The following is an 18,943-nucleotide window of genomic DNA, read 5'->3' as shown; positions in this document are numbered from 1 at the left end:
TGTGCATATGTGTACATGTGTGCAAGAGTATGTGAATGTGTGTGCATGTGAGTATGTGAGAGTGTGTGTCCGTGTGGGTGAGTGTGATGTGAGTGTATGTATGTGTGTATATGTGTGTGAGAGTCTGTGAGTGTATATGTTTAAGTGTGTGTGCATGTATGTGCATATGCATGTGTGTACAAATGTATGAGTGTGTGAGTGTATGAGTGTGTGTAGGACTATATGAGTATATATGAGTGTGCTTGAGTGCATGTGGATGTATGTGAGAGTATATGCATGAGTGTGTCTGTATGCATGTGGGTAAGTGTGTGTGCATATGTATAAATGCATGAGAGAGCATGTGAATGTGTGTGTATGAGGATGTGTATGCCTATGGGTGAGTGTGTGTGTATGTGTGTGTGTGTGTGTGCATGTGTGTATATGTGTATGTGAGTGTCTGAGTATGTGTGTAAGTTATGTGAGTGTGTAGGTGTGCATGAGTTTATGTGTCTGTAGGCATATGAGTATTTAAATGTGTGTGAGTGTGTGTGTGTGTGTGTGTGTGTGTGTGTGTATGTGTGTGTATTCACAAAACCAGTGAGAGCTAATTTAGGTTTTCCCAAAAAGTTGAAAACCAATTTGTTTTTTGCGTCCTGAGATAGTACCCTGTTCTGAAAGAAGAGGCTTGCCTTGCCTCTGCTCTCCACTCTGCTTCTCATGGATGCTTTCCTAGATTTCTTCTTGGTCCTTCAGTCTTTCTATGATGTAAGCATCCAGAAGGAAACTCTTAGAAAAGACTTGCATCATACTTTAACACAAAGTTTCCCATCGTTTTTTAATAGGAAATTGGCTTCTACAAGTCTGTATTTGAGCAGTAGGGCCTAAATCCAGTCCTTAGTCATAGAGTGGCTCTCCGCATTGCTATGGCTTGTACTATTTTCTTCTATGACCCTGCCATCTGGATCACTTTTTCCTAATGTTAGTTTGAACAGATCTACCTGAATTATTTTCAGCTCTTTACACAGTCAAATCAATTGAGTTCTGCCTTTATTTGCATACATACAGTTATATACATAACTGGGTGTTGTGATTTGCTGCCATTTTTATTTCTAGCACTGTAAGGACACCCAAACTGGGCCAACAATCCAGTGGGCAGGAGCTCCATGGGCAGGAGCGACATTTACTTCAACCAACTCTGCCTTCTCTTGCATGAATACTCTAAGTAACCTTGAGCACTTTATTTTATTTGATTCTTTTTATATTCTTAATAACTATAAGGCTTATGTTCCTGGGCTTTGCACTATTGCTTTGTGAGCATATTTTAGTTTTTTATGATTTTTTTTTCCATTTCAAAAAAACTCAACTTGTGTGTGTGTGGCAGGTGGGAGGAGCACAGAGGACAACTAAAGCTCCTGAATGCTCTTTGGGTGTCTTTCGCCTTTTATTTGACAAGGAGTCCTGTATTGGCCTGGAGTTTCACCAAGTAAGCCAGGCTGCTTGCCAGCAAGTTCCAGGAATACCCGTCTCCACCTCCCATCTTGCCATAGTTGGATTGCCAGTTTGTGCCATGATGCCCAAATTTGCACATGAGTCCTAGGGAATCAAACTCAGGTCCTCGTGCTTAGGACATAAGCATTTTGCCACCAAGCCATCCCCCAATCCTCCAACCCTTTTATTTACAGTTGAATCAAAAAGTCGCCTAGTCTTGTTACTCACTCTGCCATTTGCCTGGTGGGTTCAACTGCAGAACGCAAGGCAGATAGAGGCAGGCGTTTGGGGGCCCGATCACCAATTCTGAAAACTCCAAACCAGACTCTCTTTGTGGAAGTAGACTGTGCATCCAAGTGAAACAAATCAATGCCACAGGCATTTGGTTTGCCATTTAAATTGTGGAAGGGTTGGACTGAATAAATGGTGAACTGTAGTCTTAGACCAAACAGAACAAGTTATTCCTGAATAAATTACTGTAAAAGAGATTGCTTAGGACGTCCTTCGGTCTCTCCTTTAAAGTATTAGAACCATATTTAGAAGTGGGTGTGGTGGCACATAATTAGACTCTATCTCAAAGTGAAAAGAACAGAAAAAGAAAAGTTGCCATACATGTAGACAGGATGGAGGAGGGTGGGGGCAGAGAGTGGGAGACGGTGTATTTCAGATGTAGAGTGACTAGCTGTCTACAGGAAATAATAATCAAACATTGTATGATGGACATATTATCCTACAGAATTATTAGGACTCTCCTTGCATAGTGTAAACTGTAAGTTTCCTAATTCCCCCTGAGACAAAATAATAAGCATAAAGAAGCACGGCATGCAGCAAAATAAAAACAGGATCCAACAGGAACATATTACAGATGGGACTTCTCCAACCAAGCTCTACAATGAGTGATAGCTGGCAGCAAAACTATGCTTACCCGCTATCTTGAATAGCATTAAAATAACTCAGGCACATGGAAGTCCTACTTCAATGTGATTTGGGTAATTGCTCTTTTTATTCCCTAAAATCGGTGTCTCTTTTAATTAATGTAGTTTATTTAATTTACTGTAACAGTTGTAGTATTTGGCATTTTCTCTCTCTCTCTGTATGGATGTATACAAGTTGTTGTTTTGTGTGTGTGTGTGTGTGTGTGTGTGTGTGTGTGTGTGTGTGTGTACAAAGGGACATTGCAAATACATGTATGCACACATGCATGTAGAGGCCAGAGGTCAACATCAGCTGTCTGCCACAATCACCTTATTTTTACCTGTACCTTATTTTTAAAACATAGAGTCTCAGTAATGCCAAAGTTTGGAATTCAGTTATAATGGCTAGCCAGCAAGTCTGAAGGTTTACCTTGTCTGTATATTCTCAGTGTTGGGATTGCAAGGGACAAAAGGGAAAGGGAAAGGGAGGACAGAAGACAGGAGGGGAGAGAATGAGAGGAGAGGAACAAAATCTTCTGTGATCAGCAAAACATTTATATGTCCAAGGAGTTCTTTAGTTACAGATTATTGTAAAACAGCCCTCTCCTCCACACCCACTTTCTTTATCACTGAAACATTCACCATTTTAGAGTATCATGAATAAACAATGATCTGCCTCTGGAAATAAAAATTCTATTTGTGTTCATAAGACATATTACTAAACTTTCATAAATAAGTGTTTATGAACTGTTTCCTTGGCTTAACTATGTGGTGTATAGGAAGTGATGTCTATATTACATTTAAGGTGGTGCTCAGTAACAAAGTGCAAAACCAAGCGGTCAACCTGTGGGAGAGCACACAGGACCTAGAGCCAGCTGAAGAGATGCTCAGTTATTCACAGCCAGGATGGGTCCGAATGGAGGGGTTGATGCTCCTCCCACTAGCTGAGAGCAAAGACTACAGACAATTAGGTCGGAGTAATGGATGAGATCAACTAGCCAGACCAATGGCCTCCAAGCCACAAACCAAACCTGATGCAGGTGAATGTATGTCACAGATCAGGGACAGAGGTGGGACGGCAGACAGAGGCCAGGTGAGGATGAGCAGAGTTATGAGCCCAGCATCCTAACATGGTGGCAGATGAACATGATCACAGCTATGTATCCAGTCCTTCTCAAATGGTAAGACAGAGAGCTCAGCTCTTGGCTTAGCACGGGGTTCTGACAGCACAGGACACCCTCCTATTAAACATACCACAAGAGGATTATAGTGGGTCAGAAGGGGAAGAGTATCACTTCGGGGGACTCTTAAGCCACCTCAAGGAAAGAGAATTGGCAAACAGGAAAGTGTATTCCAAATGATGAAATGATAACTAATTTCTGTTTGAAGGTTTGTATACAACAGAAAAATATGTCCCATAGCTAATAAATGGATCTGTGTGCTACAGCAAAGGTTCTGTCAGGAAAGGGGGAGAGAGAATGTGGAAGAAAAAACCTAGGTGTGATTCAGAAAGCGGAAAACAATAAAGTTGAAGGAGGGAGGAGACAGCACTGTAGATGCCTCAGGGAAATGTGCCTAATTTTATATGCCATCGATTCTCCAGCTGGAGCAGAATGCAGACTCATTGCTTAGTAATACTTATTTAATTAGGATTAGAGCATTCTGTAATTGCATTTTATTTGGGTACTAGATTAAGTACACAAGGAAAAATTTAAGTGTATTTCACATTACTAACCATAGGCAACTTATAGGGAAGGCTTACTCTAAGTTAGATAAAATATTAAAGGCTTTACATCTCTGACACAACCACATCAAAGCAGCCATAATATGATAATATTGTTTTTCATATTCCCTCTATTGTTCTACTACAATCGTTCCATTGTCTCCATCTGAACTTGAATCATAAAAACTTAAAATTTAAGATCTGAATGATACCATAGAGACTATTGAATCCTGGGCCCTCATTTTTCAGAATCAAATACTCAGTGTTAGCATATATTAGTTCATTTTCCATGGTCAAAAGAAAAATTTTAAATCTTGGAATCTTGTAAAATAGGAGTATTTATTCCACATTCTTGAAGCTGAATGTCTAAGACAGAGACATGCCTTCATTGGCTGGCCTCTGCCCATAGCCTCCTAGAAGATGGCATCCTATCATGAATGTATACGAGAGGAAGCCAGAGATCAGGGAGGGACAAATCTTTCTGTTTAGAAAATGATAATAATAACTGGGATCCCACAAAACTATGTTAATTTCTTCCGAGATAAGTTCTCTCCATGACTTTGCCATTCCCCCAGACTCTATTTGAGGTTCCCAAACAGAAAGACCATCCACCAATACATGACCCTTGAGAGCTGGATCATATCAGATCCAAAATACTGAAGAAAAATGAAATAATATTCCAAAGGTTTCTAGGCAGTAAGAAAAGAGCCAGGCACATATTCAGAACCCCTGTTCAAAAAGGTATTCTCTGGCCTAAATGTCCTTTTAAAAGTATATTATTATAAGTACTTTAAAATACCTATCATAATCTCTATATACCCACATAGTAGCAACTCTTCTGTGCAACTAAGCCAAATCCAGCAACCAATGATTTTGTTACAGAGTGGTATACTGTGTCCAGAAGGCACAATTTTCATCTGTGGATATTAATAACTTACTATGCATGATTCTATCTTTGATGACGATCTATGTCATGAACAGGTCAACTAAGCCATTTAGTACAATGAAAAAAAAAATCATTGATCCAGGAATGGGTCAATCTGGTTTCTTGGCTGAGAAGTTAACTAGCTATGTGACCCAGGGAAGAACAATGAACTGATAAACAATGAAGAGAACTATATTATCCTTAAGTTTTTTCCTACTCTAAAAACAATTCACTATCCTAGATGTAGCCATTGAAAAAAATAAGAATAAAAATAAGAAATTTCTTGGGGTCTTCAATTTGTAGAGTTCAAAAGTAGCAAACCATTCATAGTATTGCTCCCAAACATTGATCATCTATTAGACTCTTACCACAGAAAGGAGAATTATATCCTATAAAACTGATTAAATTTATAGAGGAAAAATGCAAGGACAAGAGAGAACATTTCAGAGAGTCATACTCATTCTTGAAACATCCCCAGCATTTTCCCCAACATTCAAGGTAAGATATATTTCTTTGTTCATGGAGCCAGAGGGATGTCTCAGCAGTTAAAAGCACTTAACTATACTTTCAGAGGGCCCAAGTTTGGTTCCCAGTATCTACATCAGACAGTTGAAAACATCCTATAACTCCAGGAACCACATGCCTTCTGCTCACCCGTATGACACCTGTGTCATATATATACACAGAAATACATGCATACACATAAGTAAAAAGTACAATAAAGGAGGGAAAAAAATGACAATTTTTGAAAGGTAAATGAAGAGCTTTTTCTCCCTTTTCAAATCAAATACTCTCTAAATAAGAAACTCAAATAAGTAGGAAATTTCTCACCAATGTTTAGAAGAATCACTTAAAATTGCAAGAAGTTTTCATATGTTTTAAGGTATTCACCAAGCAAAAGTCCTATATGGGTATTCAAAGACAAAAAAGGAACTATTTAAAGCATCCCATTAAGGAAAAATATCATCCAATAACAAAAGAAAACAGTCACAGGAGAAAAAAAAAGTAACAATGGATTGACAAAAACCAATTATAAAAATAATATTAGTGAGCCTTTCTTCTCAGAGTGCAAATGGATAAAATCTCCAAGTCTAATGACCTAAGAATAGTCATTTTCTCAGTAATAGCACAATGGACAACAAAAATGAAATACTGTATGCTACCTCTAAGACATTCACTGCACCTAGAGACAGACTGAAAGAATAGGGGAGACTCATGCATGAAAACAGAAGCCACAGGAAAGGAAGGGTAGTTACCTCAAATAAGATCAATTTTAACAAAAACCTGAGAAGAAAGTTATTTTTGTGACAAAAATGTCAATTCATCAATATATTGTAATAAGTGTTAATAAGTATAACCTAAAACCCAAAAACCTAAATATATTAATCAATCTGTCTGAAAGGTGGCACAGCTATATAATATACAAAAATACCTTAATATTCAGTTTGAACAATGCCTATTTCATTCAGATAGAAAAATCAATAAAGCAAGCTTAAGTTTGAGCTGCATTTTAGCACAACTATACCAAAGAGATGAACATATAACGTCTGTCTAACAGCAACAGAATGTACATTCAACACAGGACACAGGATAGATTTGCCAGGCCACAAAACAACTTTTAACAAATCTAGCAAGATTGAAATCAGACCAATTTTCTTTCTAACCTCAACAGCATAAAAATAGTAATCAGCAATAGTGGGGATTTTAGAAAGTTTACAAAAACATGAAAATTGAATAACATGTTCCTAACTACTTAATGAGACATAAAATTCAAGAGGGGGAAGTATAAGTCATCAGACAAAAATATGGAAATACATCATACTAAAACTTACAGGATTTAATAGAAGCAAATCTGAGATGTATTTGAAACAGTAATAAATGTCTGTGTCAAAACTAAAAGAGAAAGAAAAACTGGAAGGGAGAAAAGTGGAGGGAAAGATGGAAAGAAAAAGGAAGCAAGTTGGATCTCAACAGCCCAAAATTACTCTTTAGAAAGCTCAATAATAAAGAACAAACTAAGCCCTGGAGTGGTAGGAACAGTAAAACAATAAAGAAAAAGCAAAAACAATAGAGATTAGAAAAAATGTTTAAAAATCAATAGAACTTAGAATTGATTTCTAAACAGTATTAGCTAGATAAGGAAGAAAGGACAGAAGGCCCAATAGAAAATAGAAAATTGCACACAATACACAGCAACACAGAGGCAACAGTTGATAAGGACAGACCCATAAACCTGAATAACATGAAGGAACTGATGAATTCCTGACACACATAATCATCGAGACTGAATAATGAAAGATGAAGCAATGATGAGTTGGAAGTGTAAATCAGTACCGAAAGGTCACCAGTAAATATAAGTTCAGGACTCAAGAGCTTCACTAACAACTCCCCAAATATTTAAAGAACTAATTCTAATTGTCTTAAATGTCTTTAAAAACCTATAAACGTGACATATTGCATTGACAGAATAAGGGAGACATTATATGTAATTGTTTCAATGGATACAAAAACTGCCTACTTGCCTTTCCTCATAAAAACTCTCAATAAATTTAATAGTGAATGGATGTACCTCAAAACACTAAAGGGTTATGCTGTAAACACACAGCAACTGCAGCCAATCATGAAAAGTTGGAATATTCCTTACCTAAGATCAGGAGCAAAGCAAAGATGCGACTAGTCTCACTTTTATTTACCATAGTGCTGGAAGTCTAACTATATCAATTAAGTTAAAAATGGGTGATACATACATACATACATACATACATACATACATACATACATACATACATACATATGATAGATTGGCGACTACATGCACCAGAAGTAAACTTATCCTTATTTACATTACATTGTTTCATATACAGACAACTCTACACACTACACATGGAAAGTTGGAAAGAATAAGCACATTGAGTGCTGTTTTAGGATGCCAAGTTATCTCATACAAAAACCCAGTGCGAGTTAGATGTGGTGACATGTACCTGTAACCCAGCTCTCAGGAGACTGAGGAGGTAAGGTCACCCGATTGCTTGCCCTTGGATCCCTTTTTCGTAATTGGAAGAACTTGTCTGGCCTCAATAGAAGAAGACATACCTAGTCTTACAGCAACTTGATAGGCCAAGTCTGGTTGATATCCATGAATCCTTCCATTTCCTGAGGCAAAGAGGAGGAGGGGTGAATGGGGGGAATGGATAGGTAAGAGGGAGGGACTGGGAAGAGATGAGGGAGGGGAATCTGCTGCAATGGTAAAGTAAATAAATACTTAGTAAAAAAAATCTTGTGATTTAAATTGGTAATGATGGTAATACTAATAAAATTATTTCATTTTGTGCCTTCTGGGAAGAAAACATGCTAACTTGAACTGCATTATGAAGTCCAGGACATCCTGGACTATATCATGAGACTCTGTTTAAAAATATGCAATAGTGTTTCTATGCAATAACAATGAGGTATCCAAGAAAACAATTCCATCTAGGACAGCTATAAAAGATAACAATTTATCCAAGAAAGTAAAAAAGTCACACACTGAAAACTAAGTGTTAACTAAACAAACAGAGGAAAATACTAGTAAATCAAAATATATCCAATGTTCATGGATTAAAAATCCATATTGTTAAACATCTGCAGTAGCCAAAGTGATTTACAAATTCAGTGTGATCTGAATCAAAACTTCAAGAGTATTTGTAAAATAAAAATATTATCCTAAAATTCATATGTAAACAAAAAGTCCTAAACATTCAAGCCAGTCTTGAAGATAAGGAGTGGAATATCACACTGACTTCAAGGGTACTGTAATCCCAAGAGCATGGTAATTTCATAAGAACAGATACACTGACCAACCAAACAAATAACAAACAAATAAACAAATCCATCTATTTACAGTCAGTTGATTTTCCTCAGAAGTGCAGAGAATATGAAATGGAGAAACATTGAACAGGCAAGTTCCACTAGTCTAGACAGTGATTTGTTTTCTTAATATGGTCTTGAAGGCACAGGAAATAAGACTAAGTAGACTAATGGGATTTCATTTAACTAAAAGGGTTTAGTAGAACTAAAGAAAAATCAGTATAATGGGGAATCAATCATCAGAATAGAAGAAAATGTCTGTAAACCATGTGTCTGATGATGGGTTAGGATCAGAAATACATGAGGAGCTCAGATCACTCCCAGCAAGAAAACAGCTAACGCCAGTGAAAACTGAGGAAGGGTACTCAAGAGACATTTCTCAAAAGAATAAAATAGCTAACAGTTCCCAGGGAAAAAAAACATTTTAAAAATGGTCAAGATTATTCACCATCATGAAGTAGAAGTTAGACACACAATGAAATGTCATTTCAAGACTCTTGCTGTCAATGTCGGCAATACAATAAATGATTAGAATATTAGCATAAATAAAACTTGTAGCATGAGATGAGAATGAAAACTGTTACGTCCACCATGGCAAACAATATGAGGGTTCCTTAAACATTTATACAGAGAGACATGCCATATGACCCAACAACTCCAATAATAGATGGCATCCAAAAGAGTGGAAACAATGTATCAAAAGGTATCTGTGTTCCCAGGTCCTTTGAAGTATTATTTCTAATAACCCATGCACAGACTCAACCTAAGAATGTATCAACTGGTGAGTGAAGTGGGAATGTCTGGTTTCTTTAAGAATGCAGTTGTGTCATGTGATGCTTTTCCTAAGGGCATGTGATGTTTTGCTGAAAACAGACATTTGAGAGGTTGAGTGGTGTTTGGAAAGAATATAAGTGGATCCCCCGGGAACAGTGGGAGGATGCTCTTGCATTGCTATGCCATGCAACACTTCGCTGGTCATCGCCGATCTTCACTTCACAGAGACAAACACACCAACGAACTTCTCAGGTATTCTGGCTAATTCTGGCTGCTTCCACGGACTCATGCAGATTTGGTGGAGCCTTGTTTCTGTTGCATCTTGCCTCAGCTAATGATTCATGTTTAGTGTTTGTGGTTTGCTATTGAACTGGTATGCTGACTATGAAGAGTGTCCTTTTGCTATTAACCTTCTTTCTCCCCTACCTCTGGTTGGTGGGTTAGAAGAGAGGTAAAAGCATTTAAGATGTTTAAATGAAATAGGATTTGAAAAAAATCTGAGCCTACAGATGAGTAAGCAAAGAAAATGTGATACAGACATCACAGTGGAAAACAGTACAGCTTTAAAAAAAAGAAACCAAAGATGTGCAAAAGGTGGAGGGATGGTGCTTGGGATTACTAAAGTGATATAAAAGCCAGACACAAAAAGACAGGTTGCATAAAGCTTCATTTGCTCCTGAAATCTTGAAGCACAAACATTACAATAGCAGCGAGGACAATGGTACCTACAAGGACCAAGGTGAGCAAGAAGTGATGTTGGAGACAAAACATGGGATACAAAACAACAGAATAAGAACAAGAGACTCCAAACTGTGAGATAATATATTAACCATCATGACTTAACCATCTCACAGATGTTGATATATTTCCAAACATCTTGATGTTCACAATTAATATTTATTAATTAAAATACTGTGGCTGGGCCATCAGGGAGGGTCACTCATTGTCAACTGCACAAGTATGTCCTCTGTCTGCTCCTGCACCATTGCATATGTGCTGGACACCCTCACAAACACATACCACACACAGACACACAGAGACACACATAGATACACAGACATACACACAGACACACACCAATAGTAATAGTAAACAAAGAAAAGAAAGGTTTAAGAATAAAGTAAAATTAAAGGAGTTTGTTGACTGACAACTTTTTTAAAAATTAAATTACTCTTCTAATTTATGACAAGAAAAAAATATTCTCATAAAAAGCATTTTATATATACTGTGAATTTTTACCAAAGTATGAAAATAGATTTGTATTTAATTGGCTTTTAAATCCCCATTCAGAGCAAACTGTAGCAAACATAAACACACACTAAACTCACACCTTAATAATTTGTCACTCGCCCCAGAGCCAACCCTGTTTAAACCTGAATCCTGCGCCAGCATCCATGAAAACAGCTGAGGATGCGAATCTCCTCCTCCTCCCTGTGTGTCCATAATGAAGGTTAAATCCGTTTTCCTGTTCTCACTATTGCTTGTTATGTTTAGAGCAGTGAACAGACCAGATTGCTTGTGAAGACTTAAAGCTGGACACCCTCTGGTCCAGGGCTCCAGTAATATTCACATTGTTTTCTACATATGTATTTCCATCATGACGGCAACCTATAGAAGAGTATCTGTGAAACTAGCAATAAAGGAAGAAAAAGTAAAGAAATTACCAACCATAGACAATATAAACAGTAATACTACAATAAGTAATAGGAAATGATAACTCATTCTCTCTTCCTCTCTCTCTCAGTTGTACTGCTCTCGTGCACTCTTTCAAGTTCTAAGATGACACAAAAGGCCGCAATGTTTATATAATAAAAAATGAGGGAAATGACATAGGGTCAGGCTACTACATTAGTTTTCTTTGACTACAAGCCTTGCAACTTCTCAATTGACCTGATAACTTATTTCTACTTGGTATTTCTAATTCACATGACTCTGAAGTCAATTATATAATATATTAGGTGGTACACAGTATGAGGACACAGAGGCTGAGTGTGGCAGGAGACAGGAGAGCCAAGAGCATGCATAATAGAATGCCAGCTAAGCTTCCCTGAGGAAGTGATATGAACAGGAAGCAAAGGGTCTGAGGAGAAGAAAGCATCTCATCTCCACAGACTTGGGGCTGTTGAACATATATGAGGTTATAGTGGATAGAGCAGGAAGGAGACTGGCAGACAAGGAGCGAGCACTCAGAGGCAGCAGGCAACCTTGGCCCTTGGAGCTGCTCTCCGTGGAATGGTCTGAATGGAAGAGGACAAAAACCAAGCCTCCAGTGTAAGCTGGGAAGATACACAGCCAGACCAAAGCAGAACAAAATGTGTCAAGACTAGCTCAAAATCTGGAAAAGTGTGGCCTGAAGACTCACGAGTCTTGGCCTCAATTCCTTAAAATGTGGAAGTATTAGTAAGATGAGGAAAGTTGCCAATAAAGCGTTTTTGAGGGAAAAGTTTACTGGTTTGAAGAAATTGAGTTTAGGGTGTCCCATGGACATCCTGGTGATAAAGACATATGATCACACATGTATAGAAGCCGGTGTGACCTGGGAAAATGTTAGAATAAAGAGAAGATGAGAAATACATTTCTAATTTGTTGCTTTATGCTAAGAATAAGAGACTGGGTATTCAGCCCAAACCCCAATATCTAATTAAACTACCACCATCACGGCTTAGGCAATACCACAAAAGTCGAGGTGGAAAGAATGTAAGAGACAGATGGGGATAAAACTGCTGTGAAGTGTTGTCTTCTGGACATGGCTGGAAATTATGATCTCTCCGACCTTGCGGTCACCTGCTTAAGACTTGCAAGCTGATCAAGATAGGTGCGTGATGTCCAGGCACTTACTGAGGGGCTCCTGGAAGTTAACAGCTGAGGAGAGAGATCCACCTCCCCTTGGGGATGTGGTCACTGATAGATTTCAGTGTCCCACACCTGTGTATATGTGGTCAAAACTAAGTGTACTTGATGGGCTGTCAAAAACAAACAAACAAAAACAAACAAACCCCACAGGTCTGAAGGCCACATTGGGAGGCTGGAATGGATGAACGAAGTTTGAATATGATCATATTTTGCTGTGTTATAAAATGCTCAACAATAAGGAGAATTTTGTAAAAGAAACAAACGCATAAAAGCAAAGTCTGGTGGTAATGATTATAGACTCCAGAAATAACAATTAAACATATTTCCATCTTTTCTTGACTCTTTAAATATTATGGGGTTTGATCACATGTAACCCCTTGAGTAAATATCATTACCCAGAATGCTACAGATATGAAAAAATTATACTAAATATTAAAGAGCAACCACTTGACAACTAATAAAGCTCCTGCTTATCCCATGAATAAAATAGAGCAACTCTGTTTTTAAAAAATGTATCACTTCAGAATATTCTTGGCCTTTGGATGGCAACACTGTCACCAAATACTTAAGGATTAGCTCCCTGCTTCTACTGTCTCAAATTTCATTGCAAGGTGTGATGGAACCTAGCCAGAGTAGTTAGTGAACGAACCCCGCGTGTCTACCACATCTACGCGGTAACTTCCTCATCTGCGAAAGGAAGATGCTGACAGCAGCTCGTCTTGGGTCTCTTGTGACAAGTCTCTGTGGATGTCTGCCATCATGGAAGTATAAACTACAAAGCTCATCCGTCACGAAGCTGTGCACAGCATGGATAGCAAAAGGATCTTTAAAAGCATGTATATCTAGGTCTAGTTTGACCCTCCGCAGTAATCAGATACATTAACGTAGCAGACATGTCTCCCTTGCCAACATCTCCCTCCAACTGGAAAATATACTAAAAAAATCGGCAAGCAGCGATCAAGATCAGGGGTTTTAACATGGAAGAGGTGCAGTCACTCATATCTCTGCAGGACTCTGAATTTGGGACGTATTTTCCTGTTTCGGTTTGTGGTCTTTAAGTCAAACTGGTTGAGCAGAAATTATTTATGTCATCTTACCCCTGAGATCAGCATGGCTTGTAAACTGACTTCTACAGAGTTGTCTACTAATTCTGAGCAGGAGTCAGTGTTTGAATCGGGTTTCACATCTGATGCTGTCCCCCAAGACTGATAGACAGGAAGCAATATATATTCTAGAAATCAAATGAGTGATCTACTGGGTTGGATAAAATCCAGAAGCAGCTATCTGATACTCTGACTCCCATTCTGATGTTCTGTAATTTAAACCATCCATCCTCTGACACAGTCAAGCTTCAACGTGTCTCCTGAATTTCTATTGCAATGCAGATGTTGTCTTTGTATTGTGAGGACACTGCTGGAGTCTATGCATAGTCCCTTTTTACCCACAATGCCTTGAATATAAAAACACATAATTATTCAAACAGATTGAGTCTGTTCATTAATTTATGCAAGAAGTTTTCTTAAACCCCTGCTGTGTGTCTTGTTTTAGTGCTAAACAGGACAAAGAAAGAACTCCAAAGAACCAGCCTGAAATTTGCGAACTATAGAAGAATACAGACACTTGGACATCTCTAATATTAGAGAGAGCATCTCTCAGAAAGTTGTACTGTGTTGTGTATACAAGAACACAGAAACCTAACCCAGCATGGGGCAACCGGAAGGACCTAGGTTCCTAAATGACAAACATTAATAGATATCAGCAATCTATGAGATGATGGATATGGAAGGATGACCAAGTCCGAGAGCTCAGCACATGTGCTAAGGTTGAGAAGTGTCCCAATTGCACAGCCTAGATGTTGTGTCATATGGAACCACAGTTCTCTGAACAAATCTAATCATGATGAAGATCTCCGGACTAACACGTGAATATTATTTCCCCATGTAGCCAAACCACATACTCCTAGAATAGGTCTTTGGTAAGTTTATGGAACCCAATTAATTTTTTTTGCTACATATATAGAAAGGTAATTTCCTAATTCACAGCTAAGAAACTGAACTGTTGTGAACCTGTTGGATTATGCTGCAAAGGTCTATTTAATCGTAGATGTTTTTACTACTACAAGTTTTGTAGTTAGTTGGAATTGTACATCCAGTTGTAAATTAAGTCTTTATTCGGGGGAATGTTAGAGCTAGATACAGATGGTGTCATGAGGTCATATGTGGCATCCTGTGCAATGAATGATACTGCTTTACAAAAGGCAGTTTATACAGGTCTTTATAAATGGATTTATAAAATATACAAGACTTTATAAAATGAGATGTTTTCATAGGTTATGGTTTCTGTAAAACACATCTCAAAGTATATTTATATATTAATAGAAACAGCCAGGAAGACACACATTCTCAGTGCATGTAGACAGACCAGGGTCAGTTGATGGGGTACCCTAAAAAGACACTACTGAATTGTGTGCCTGCAGAATTCATATTTTGAAACCCCAAACCCCGGGACCTTAGAATGTGTCTGTCATTAAAAACAGGGCATTTGAAGAGCTAATTAAACTTAAATAAGGTCATAAGGATAATGTCCTAATCCAGTATAACTGGTGTCCTTACAAAAAGAGGAAGAGAGTGTGTGGGCAGAGGGAAGGTCATGTGAGGACAGGGGGAGGTGGCAGGGTGCAAGCCAAGGAGAGAGGCACTAAGAGAAACCACAGCTGCCAAACAGACCACAGGCTTCCAGCCTCCAGTACCAGGACAAGACTGGTTTCTGTAGTTGAGCCAAGTGATCTGTGGTGTTTTCTTACAGCAAGGCTGTAAAGTGGTGAATTCTACTCCCAAAAGGAAAATTCATGTATTGAACCTCAAGCTTCCTAAATGATATCTGGAACATGTGCTTTATGGAGATAATTAAGATAAAATGAAGCCAGAACTGGAGAGATAGTGACTTCGAGATTAAGAGCACTGACTGCTCTTCCAGAGGACCCCAGTTCAATTCCCAGATCCCGGGTGAAGGCTCATAACCACCAATAGCTCCAGTTCCAAGTGATCTGATGCCCGTCTCTGACCATGGGTACAAGGCATGCAATGGGTGAAGAGACGTATACTCAATAAAAGTACCCACACACATATAATAGAATTAAAAGTAAAAACGTTTTTGAAAAAGATCACCTGAATTCAGAAGGGTTGGCACCTCACCTATTGTCCCTCTAAGAAAGAGAAAGATGAATGTGTAGACAGAGAAAATGTTACATAAAACTACTTTAGGTCTGAAGAGAAGGCTACACCAGAAACCAAATTTTCTAGCATGAGAACCTTAGACTTTCAGCTTCCTGTAATGCAAGAAAATTAATTTTGTCATTATACCACCCAGGGTATGGTATTTTCTTATGGAAGCTCTAGAACACTGATGCAGACACACATACACACACATACAAGTGTGTGCTGACACAGGCTGGCCCAACATATATCTTCATTCATATTTGAAAACAGAAGCCTTACATGGTGCTTTTGTAAATTGGAATTTTTCACTAGACCAAAAACAAGGGTGCCATATTTATATTTATATAGCCAGGATGGCTCTCTCTGCATATTAATTAGGATCAAAAAGAATGAAACAGTTCTTTCAGAAGGCGGGATTAATATACAGGTGTCATCCCATTTTTCAAAAGGCTCTAGACATTTACAAAGCAATTCTTTCATCTTTCAGAGAATGAACCCGGCTTAAGTTACCTGCAGTTAGTAAAGAAGAAACTTGGACTCGCCGTCCTCATGCTGTTCCTACCTTAACTTTTCTTCACGCAGCGGCTACATTCCTGTCACTTGTCAAATTAAGGTAGAAGCTTTTTGTGAGTTTAATTAAGCCTGACTAATTTTCCAACAGTGCAAAGAAAGATGAAGTCCTTAAATATTGAATTCATTTATGATTCGAGGTGTCATTTTCTAAATGCGATGGTTCAATTCTTAGAATTAATTACCCTCTGAATTCAAACTGCTTTTTAAGACATATAGTCATGCCTCACACAAAGCGTGAGTTCAACATTTCAACTCTTCCCTAAGAGACTCTATCAAATGCTGCACCCAAACTCACACCCTAGCCATGAAACGAAATCATCTTTCATGGTGAGCCATGTGATAGCGAACTATACCTTCGTCTTGATCTTGATCCCCAGTTTTCCTGTTATTAATCAATTAAAACATCTTTCCTTCATGCTGGGAGCATAGCTAAGTGGAAAAAATATTTCTCTGGTAAGTCTTGGGACCTGAGTTTGATCAAAAGCTAAGTGTGGATGTGAGTATTTGTAATCCTAACGTGATGGCTAACACTGTCAACCTGACATGATCTAGAATGACCAAGGAGACAAATTATTTGTGCATATCCATAAGGGAATTTTTACACTGTGTTCATTGAGATAGAAGTACTCACCCTAACTCTGGGACAACACCATACTGTGGGACAAGGTCCTAGACTTCATAAAAGGAAAGAAACGAACTGGTTGTGAACACATGCAGATCTCTGCCTCCTGACTGGCTGTATTATACCCAGACCAACCTAGCTTCTGATGCCCTCACTTCCCTGCTGTGACAGAACTACCCTTCAAGAGTAAGGCAAAAAAAAAAATCAACCCTTTCCTCTTAAGTGCCTTTTGTCAGGCTATTTTGTAACCTAAATGAGATAAAGTAACTATTAATGATATACCCAACAATGGTGAGATGGAGACAGGCAGGGGCCAGGGTTTACTGTAATGTACCCTAACTGAGCAGATTCCAAGACTTTGTCTTGGAAAAAAAAGACACGTGGATGATAATGGAGAAACCACAACTGAAGTTGTGCTCTGACTTCCACACATGTACCTGCCCTGATCTGTTATTTTAACTCATCAAAAGCTTTATCTGCTTCTAGAAGCTTTTCCTCCAGCTTCTTTTTCCCCTCAGTGTCACTGTGGAGACGTCTGAGTGCATCTGGGACTTGACATCCATTGTGTAGTGCCTATTCGTTCTCCATCACTACAGTGAAGGCTATCCAAGATAAGAATCAGTGTTCCACAGGTCAGATTTCCAACCCACAGACTCAAGAGAACCATGCAGATAACCACATCTAGGATTATTTAACAGTACCACCAAAGAAAATTCTACTCTAGATTCTCATGCACCAAAAACCTGAGAGACTGAATACACAAGGGGCCACGAGAGCACATACCTGTGCACCCGCACACCAAAAAACACAGGGTAAAGCACGGTGGCAAATCCTGGGTGCTTGGGGATTTGTTGGAAGTTAGCCCAACAACCACTTCCAGCATCCCAGGAGCCACATGGGTTATGGAAGGTGATGCTCACTAGGCTTCTTCAATGCCTTTTTATTGGAATTCCAATTTCCTCCACAACATGAATGGGTAAAGGAGACATGGTAGCCGTTTTGTTCTCTGATATGAAAGTCTCAGTTGAGGAAAGGTCATCACCTGGTCTCATCTGTCTAGCATTAGCTATATCAACAGCAACTTCAACACCTTCCTCGAGCAAGGAATGGCACAGTCCTCCTTCGCCCTGTACCTCCTACACCCCTGATGTAAAATGCAATTTTTACCTTGGAAATATAAAATACTAAGTAACGTGTTAGAATTCTTGGTTCTAGTTGCTTCTAATTAAAAAGAAAATACTATGTATCACAGACACTTCCACTGCCCCCCAAAATAACAAGAGTAATTAAAAATAGAGAGAGATTTTTTAAGCCTCTACTTGATACACAAGAGCCAGCCCTGGCCTACTGCACCTAGGCAGCCCAGCATCAGTAGTTCAGGCATCCTCAGCTCAGGGAGCTGGACTCACCGCCTTTCATCATGCCCACTTCGTAACACTTGCGCAGCCGGCAGGCCTGGCAACTCTTCCTCCGGTTCTTATCGATGGTGCATTGGTTTGTAGCTGGACACATGTAGTCATTATGTCCTAATGGAAGTAAGAGGGTCAATTTAGTCTCATCTCAGGAAACATAAGAGATCATACTCTCTGTGGAAACTGCTGGAAGGTGTGTTGAACAACCATTGCTTGGTCTCCCTGAGCTGCTACCCAATTCCTCCACCTCCTTCATCTTCCACATGCAAACAAAACCTGTTACCCTTAATTTCTGTCTCAGACGATTGCTATGGAGGTTGGTTGGTTAAATTCTCTCCTCATCGCATGACCTGTGTTGAACAACATCCAGTGGGTTTTGTTTTGTGGTGCAGGAGATGGTGGCTGGGGTTTCTCATGTGCTAGGTAAGTGTCCTGCCCCTGGACAGTATCACCACTCTGCAGGGCAATGCTGTAAGGACATATATTCACAAGTCAGGGTTCCTCGCTGTGAGCTTTGTTTTTCCATTTGGTTTGGTCTGAGTTTTATGGGATTTCTCAGGCTACACACAGACACACACAAACACAAAGTAAGAAGAACTGTTATAAATCAAACTTT

General features: G+C 38.9%; 1 protein-coding gene across 11 annotated transcripts in view; it reads right to left on the bottom strand.

Annotated features, from left to right (window-relative positions):
* Positions 1–18,943, bottom strand: part of Esr1 (estrogen receptor 1) — a 392,770-nt gene that overhangs the window by 172,426 nt on the left and 201,401 nt on the right. For all 11 annotated transcript variants that reach the window (XM_039101049.2, XM_017588797.3, XM_039101051.2 and 8 more), the window contains 1 exon segment: positions 18,325–18,441. In XM_039101049.2, the coding sequence (XP_038956977.1) occupies positions 18,325–18,441 (117 nt within the window).

This window comes from Rattus norvegicus, chromosome 1, assembly GCF_036323735.1.
Source record: "Rattus norvegicus strain BN/NHsdMcwi chromosome 1, GRCr8, whole genome shotgun sequence".
In the NCBI taxonomy this organism is placed as follows: Eukaryota; Metazoa; Chordata; class Mammalia; order Rodentia; family Muridae; genus Rattus; species Rattus norvegicus.
Note: the sequence above shows the minus strand (reverse complement) of the source record. Positions and strands in the feature narration are given on the sequence as shown.